Source organism: Rhagoletis pomonella, unplaced genomic scaffold (genome assembly GCF_013731165.1).
Source record: "Rhagoletis pomonella isolate Grant_MI unplaced genomic scaffold, Rhpom_1.0 Rhpom_scaffold_00009, whole genome shotgun sequence".
NCBI classification, from domain to species: domain Eukaryota; kingdom Metazoa; phylum Arthropoda; class Insecta; order Diptera; family Tephritidae; genus Rhagoletis; species Rhagoletis pomonella.
This window is the reverse complement of record NW_023458563.1, coordinates 2,827,205-2,834,995: the sequence shown is the minus strand read 5'-3', so window position 1 is coordinate 2,834,995 and position 7,791 is coordinate 2,827,205. Positions and strand designations below refer to the sequence as shown.

The 7,791-nt window shown below is 37.3% G+C and overlaps 1 protein-coding gene across 1 annotated transcript; it reads right to left on the bottom strand.

Moving 5' to 3' along the window:
• Window positions 1-5,242: 5,242 nt before the first annotated feature.
• LOC118745810 (syntaxin-5-like) lies at window positions 5,243-5,956 on the bottom strand. Its single transcript, XM_036479487.1, has 3 exons — window positions 5,667-5,956; window positions 5,515-5,602; window positions 5,243-5,453 (listed from the first exon to the last, which is right to left on the bottom strand). Exons 1-3 carry the CDS (start codon window positions 5,694-5,696, stop codon window positions 5,245-5,247), a joined length of 327 nt encoding a protein of 108 aa, XP_036335380.1. The 5' UTR covers window positions 5,697-5,956; the 3' UTR covers window positions 5,243-5,244.
• Between the last annotated feature and the right edge of the window lie 1,835 nt (window positions 5,957-7,791).

The window sequence follows — 7,791 nt, the reverse complement described above, 5'->3', positions numbered from 1 at the left end:
GCAGGTATATTTGAGCAGTTTTTCTTAGCTTTTATGTAACTCCAAAAGGCCTTGGGGTTACATTTAATATTACTTTCTGTATTACGAATATAATTTCGATGCAAAGACTTGTTGAGTTTGTTGAATTTACCACTGTAAGACACATACCGCTCACGAAAATTAACAACATTAGAATGCTTTTACTTTTTATAAAACTTATTCTTCAAGTTCCTTAGTGGTTTGAGTTCTCTAGAGAACCACGGCCGCTTCGAAGGTTTAGCACTTAACATCGGGATGTGACTCACGCAAGTGTCAACTATAATAGATTTAAAAATATCGTAACAGCCAGCTACATCCACATTTTCAAATTGCCGAGACCAATCCAACTCAAACAAATTATTTAATTCCACAAAATTACAACGCGAGTAGTTAAAAGCAACTGTTTTACTACTACCTGGAAGTTCAAAATATTTAAAAAATTCCATTTCCAACACCAGTGGACTATGATGAGAGCTTAAAATTAATATTAGAGCTAACAAATATTAAATCTAAAATTCGATTAAGTTCATTTAGAAAACCATTGATCTGTGACAATTCAATACATAGCAAGTTATCAATTACGTAAGATTCGCATAAACTATTAACATTACATGGAGTGAGAAAATTATTATTATCCATAAAGCTCCAAGAAATATTACCTAAATTGAAATCGCCTAAGACACAAAGTTGACTGTCACCAATTTTCACGTGAAGTGCTAGGATATTGTCAATATGTGCCTTATATATGACATCCGAGCTGCCCGGCGGGATATAGGACACGCAAATATACAGCACACCACACGCACCTTGTAATTTTACGCAAAGTTGATCCAGCACGGAATTGGAACCCGGTAGCTCATAAAAAGAAGCACGAAGATAGCTGCGTGTAGCAATAAGCACACCACCACCCCTACTAACACCAGTTTTAGCAAAATCTCTATCCTTGCGAAAAACGTCAAAGAGAGCTGTGTCGAAGAACTCCGCATCAAAAAAGTTAACATTTAGCCAAGTCTCGGTTAGGACGAAACAGTCGTAATCCAGTTGCGACCTCAAAATGTAAACGGATTCAGATTTGGTTCTGAGTCCCGAAATATTTTGATAATAAATGCTTGTTTTGGGGGCACCAGAAGCAGAAGGGTTTTTTACTTCTTGGGCTGAGGCTGACGACCTTTTTGAAAAAAATCAAATGGTCGGATAGAATAGATTTGATAGATAGATTTGAATGCCAAATATTTGATGATTATTATATTGACGTTCTGGAACTCCAAGCTTGAAATTTATGTATTTAATTTCCTTCGAATTAGTATTTTTCTTAAGAAGCTTATAGCACAAAATCTCATTCCTATTGATAGCCGCATGTTTGGCGACATATTCAATGATGTTCTCCGTATCAACGGAGGGCAAAAACGAAGAAATATGAAGCCATTTGTGACGAAGAACAACTCCCAGCTCAGAGTTCTCGTTAGTTCCAAATACACAAAGCCTTTGTTTTTTATGAGTGAGATTTTTAGGCATAACAGACCACTGTGCATTATTTGGATGTGCATTGTTAGCAGCATTATTCGCTATTGTATTAATTGAAGTAACATTATTAGCCACAGCCACGATCCAGAAAATAAAGGTCGCGCCATTCGCGGACCGCTAACCCTCTCTTCGTCGATTTGACAGCATCCACCCATTCTCTGACGTCACACAATACTTTTGTTTACATTTTCTGGTTCGTGACGTTTTAGGTTATTTCAACTTTACAAATTTACAAATTCGGAAGACTTTGAGCGTTGTTTTGTTTTTTGTGAAAACTGATAAAAAAAAGTTATAAATTAAAGAAAACAATGAGGTGTGCAGTGGTTAATTGTGCTAGTGTAAGTGCCAAAGGATCTGGGTGCGCTTTTTTTACTTTTCCGGCCGACATTGAGTTGGTGGAAAAGTGGATCCAGTTCTGCCGGAGACCAACGATTTTCAACGCCCGAACCAGCGTCATCTTTGTAAAACACTTCACCACTGATGACTTCGAGAACGAGCTTCAATATAAAATGGGTAAGTTATACTATTTATTCGTGAGGGTGGTGTGACTCAGGAGTAAATTTCACGAAAGATAGCCGCCCTCATCGTAAATATGAAACCCCCCGGAAGCTTATATTTTTCACTTTTCATTAATACTGCTTTTTATTAAAAGAAATGTTTTAAATTGTGTTAGGCTACGCTAAAAAGTGTAAACTAAAGCGGGGCGTTGTGCCGACAATTTTCAAGCCTGCTGCGGAAATACCAGATCCTGACAAGGAAGCCCAGCAGCAAGTGTACAAAACCATTGTGAGCGATCTACTGGAGCAGTCCACTTCCAATGGCATTACAAGTTTATATAGTTGAAGTTCTCCTAGTTATAAAAAAGTACATTTCAGAAGCCGAAGGTCTTATGGGCCATAGCCGCGCGGACGAGGAGAACTGTGGCATATTGCCAGATGCGTTGACGCCTCTGTGTTCCCCACATCGTGCCACAACACCTAGCAAGGTGTTTTACTATGACAGTACGCTTAAGGAGGTTGAGGATCTACAAGAAAAATTGTAAGTTCAAAGTTTAATTAAATCTACATACATACATATATATATATATCTATACAAACCATATTAAAATTTTTTTTGTTTATACGTATTTATGTAGACGAGCTCCATTACGCGAAAACGCTTTTCTCAAAAGCGAACACAGCAGGCAACAAAGCGAGATTGCGGCTTTAAAGCGAGAAACGCATTTGCAGCAGAAAAGGCATGACTGGGAAGTGGAGTCATTGCGTAAGAGCTTGTCGGAGGTGAGGATGGAGTTGGCAAGTGTAGAAGAAAAGTTGGCAAAAATTTTCTCTGCTGGTCAGATCAGCAAGATGAAAAAAGGCACGAAGAGGCCAACTTGCACGGAAAAGGACATAGCGCAGTCTATTACGCTATACGCGGCAAGTCCCAAGGCATACCGTACATTTATCTCCCAATTGTTCACATTTTAGACAAATGACTGGTTTGATGTGCTCAACGTGAGGGTGCCTCACGCTGACTCAAGGAAACGGTGTCACGCTTATGGCTTAGCGAAGGAAGAGCAGGACAACATTTTGGATCAAATGACTGCTTTGGTTAAAACTATGAGGGTAATTGGAAGGCAGTCCCTTCTTCCACTTCAGAAAGGTAAACTTAGAAACTTATATGAAAACTATTAAAAATATTCAATTCTATTTTGTTTCAAACCCCTTAAATATATATGTATGTATATATACATAAGTACTTGTTTTTTACCTTTCAGGAATCATACAAAGCAATAATGCATTGAAGATGATGTTTGATGAGATCAAATCTCGCTTCGATGTTAAGTATGTACTAACATATCGCCTCAACCAAGATGTCTTGGAAAACTTATTTGGTGTGATTCATTCCAAAGGTGGGTTGCATGATCACCCGGACCAGCAGGAGTTTAAGTACCGCCTCAGACTTTATCTGCTTGGCCACAACAAAGGCGTTTTGTCAGACTCTGCGAATGTAGAGGAGGATGATACGCCGGACTTGGAAATGACGCAACCCCCACTCACAGGTTCTTCAAAAATTGTATTCTCCAATTAAAATATATTATATGACATATTATATTCTATTATATTATCATTATATATTATACGACAATATGTCAGGTATATTCCTGCAAAATTTGCAAGAAGGCCCGGAACTATGGCCGGTTGAAGAAGCTGAGTTCAGCGACTTGGAGCATGATGGCCTCGAGCATTTAGCCGGGTATATTTGTCACAGACTCCAGGATGACATCCCCAGCACATCGCTCAGGAGCAATGACGACCCGTCGTTTTCATGGGCAAGTCACTTGAGCGAGGGTGGCTTGAAAGTACCCAGCTCTGCAATGATGGACCAAATACGTCACTTAGAGTCAGTGTTTCAAGCAATGAATGAAGATGGCTTGCTTATTACAAACGACTTTGTAAAAAAACACATTGAGCAAGCCTCGAATATCCATTGCGATATTAAGGTAAAAAAATTATTTTTCAGGGCAAGAATGTTCTTTAAAATAAGAAAACTAAACAAAGAACTCATAGAAAATGCCCACAGTAAAAAAAGAAAATATAAAAAAATTTTGACTTAAGTGCATTTGGTACCATCAACAAATAAGCAAGGTATGCAGCAGGCCTGGTAAGTGAATAAATTTTATATTTTTATATAAATAAAATGACATAGTGAGCTATAAATTTACTTATTGCAAAAACATTACCAAAATTCTTTTCTTGCTAGCTTTAGGGTCAACATCAACATGTGGAGTACGTGCACTCATGTGATCAGAAGTGAAATATACCTAAGATGAATGCGTAGAATGCCTCCCGTAAGGAAATGGTTCATTAATTGCATAGCAATATAAATTCATTTAATTACAGGTAAATGCTCTTGATACACCAAAAGGCCCTTTTCAGGGCCGCCACGAACTGCTAAAGTGATCAAATTTTTTGCAAATATTAGCTTCCCTGTGTTTGTATACATAAAGGGCCCTTTTCAAGCCCGCAAAGAATTTACAAAGGGATCAAATGCTTTATATAAGCTTATCTGGGTCTACATACACAATACCACATATACATAAAAGGCCCTTTTCAGGGCCGCAAAAAATTAACAAAGATATCAATTTTTGACTGTCGTGATAACGAATAAGAAATGTACATATGAGTAGTCCACTTGCAAACAGCGTTATGTGATGTTATAATAGAAAGCGATAAATTTGAAAAAACGACTACGAAAACAAGTAGCATTTAAATTTAATCTTTTTTATTACCTAAAAATTTGGATAAAAAAGAGCCTTATAAAATTGTAACGTAACATAACATGTCATAAGATAACATTAACAGTCTATACGACCTAAAGCAGTTCTCTAAGTTCATCAGAAGATAGATACTTTTGAAAGTTTATAAATAAGTATGATAGCGACTTTTGGAAGAAGACTTAACATTTGATGCTATTTTTTCAGAATATAAAAAGATTTTGCACTCTGTTGTTACTGGACATGAAACTACTTTAAATACTGGTACGTAATCCATCGAAAACTAAAAATCGAACAAATTTTACATAGCGCCCTTTGCAAGTCGTCGTTTAAAGTACAAAACCGCGTATCAACAAAATGCAAACCGCGTATCATGATAATGCAAAACCGCGTTTGTGAGGTTACATAAATCACCACCAAAAATTTTTTAATTGTGTGAAATTTCATAATAAAACTTTTATGTTAGCTTGCGAATTCCTTATATATAGCTTTAGCCGTTTAAAGTTTCTGAAATACAACAGTACGACAGTATACAACTGTTTGAAGTCGGTGCCCATGCTGGCTAATTTAGATTGTAACGCATACACCATGATGTAAGTCAATTCTTGAATCTCTTGCGGTCGATCATCAAAAAGACTCTTCTTTTTGGCCACTGCAAAAGAAAAGGTAAAGTAATATTTATAATTAAGAACACCTTTTCATTTTATACTCACGCATTGTCAATTTTTCCAACTTGGCATATGCACTTGCTATGTTTTTGCCAATATATTTTGTGACCATCATAAATTCCTGCACCATAGACTGTAAGAAATGCGTAAACATAATAATGTAAACATCTTCAAATGCACTTCTACTTCTAACTTACTTGTAAGTCTCTAATCTGTTCCTCGTACATAAATTGCGTCTACGTCAAGGTTTCTATACGATTGCCGCCTTGGTTTACATTGGCCTTATCCGACAACTGGCGTATGATAAGCTGCGCCATTTCCAACTCATTTGACTTTTCTTTGAACTGATGTTCAACATCGGGAGCACGTTCCTGCATTACATCTAACAGCCTTTTCATTTCATCCAGATGAGCCGCTTGATGTGTGTGAAGGTTTGTTGACAAAGTGAATTTTTAAGTAGTTGAACAAATGCCAGTGGGCAGCCAGCGTTCCAGTTGCTGGCAATAATTTGCAGGCTTGGTCCAGCGTTTGTTGCGGTTGCCGGAAAAGTAGCTAAATAATGAAAGTAATTATATGTATAGCGGAGTAGGAGGTTTTCCTTTATTTTAAAAGCTTGGTTACTGATTTCACTAATTGACGACGATGCAACGATCACCGTGGAATCGTTCTGCAAATTGTTACCAGCAACTGACCCGCTGGCTGCCCGCTGGTATTTGTTCAATTACTGAAAAAATGCAAATCATTATAATGATTGCAGTGATTTAACACTTTCAGCGATTTGCATTGCATTTAATAAGTACACATCCTTTACTTTTAAACAACCAATTTACCATTTAAAACTAAATAATTCCGTAAATCCGCGATTTATTATGCACTTTGTAAACAAACATTTCAATTTCGCCCCAGCTGTTCGCTTCTTCTTCTTTTTCTTACTGAATTCGTCTTTGCTCTCTCATTCTGGTATTTATTGACGTCACGGCCAGTTTCTCTCAGCTCGATTGGCGCAATCTTGTATTCTATCATTCTTGAGCCATAGCAGCGGCATACGACGAAGCAGCATCAGGAGCGCACGCGGGCGGCGCAGGCAAAGAGCATGAGTTGGCAAATGCAGCCGGCAACGTGTCAACAGGCGTGGTAGGCGAAGGAAAAGAAGAAGCAACAGCAGACAAACCGGTATTACTAGCAGGTGTAATTGAAAAACCGGTATTAATACCCGGCGCATCAGAAACACAATGCATTTCTGTGATCTTATCAACTACTAGATTGTTAGCAGTACCAACAGCATCATTAGGCGGCACAGATGAAGCGTGCATGTGAGTGTGCGTTCGCATTAGAACTGGCTGAGCAATAACACCTTCACTGGCAGCATTCACAGCAGACGATGTCTCCGAAGAAGAAGGCAAAAAAGCAGAAATACCAGTATTACCACCAGGAGTAGTTATTAAACCGGTATTATTATCAGACCCATTCCCAGCTGTTAGGCTATTAGCAGCAACAGATTTAGATGAGGGCATTTGAGTGTGCTTTTGCATTTTAGATGGTTGAGCAACAACACCTTCACTAGCTTTATGTTTTGAACGAGTAATACGTTTGTTTTCAATTATACCAGGAGCCGGCAAGTTAGTATTATCATTTACTGACTCAATTAATGCTATAAAAGTGCTTTTTAACCTGTCCAAGTCCGAAATCGCGTTTAGAATTTTATCTTTAAGCCTACAATTGGCCGCACAATTAGTACACAAACTCATTATTGCGAGCGATATATAATATTAACCATAAAGCACAGAGCGAAAGAAAACCCGTCCGGACCGTCTGAAAGCTTAAGTAAACTTTTTTTTGCTGGTATCTCTATATCCATATTCTAGAAAATATTAATTATATTATTTTATGTCGCCAAATTTCAAAACAACGTCAAGAATGTTTTTAGAAATGCCTGATAAAGACGAAACAATAACAACTAAAAGATTTAAATCAAAGTGTATGGCAAGACGGGGTTTGATTTGGAAAATTACTGAGCGCAATAATATTTAAACTTGTATATTTGAAACTGAATCTCAATGTTTAATTTGTCGGTGTTATGTGATTTATGCAACAATTGCTAAAATATCATTTTGGTCTTATTTTTTTTTAGGTATGATGTTTTTAATGAATATACATTTTTGGGAATTTAGTAAACTAGGACTGAGTATTTCATGTTAAAGTAAAACGATGTTGACTTAGACTTATTTTTAGCAAATTATTATTTTTATTAGACCCGAAAACTCGTTATCCGCCACTATTCGATAAAGTTTGTATCTCAGTTTATTTGCCACTCCTCCTAGA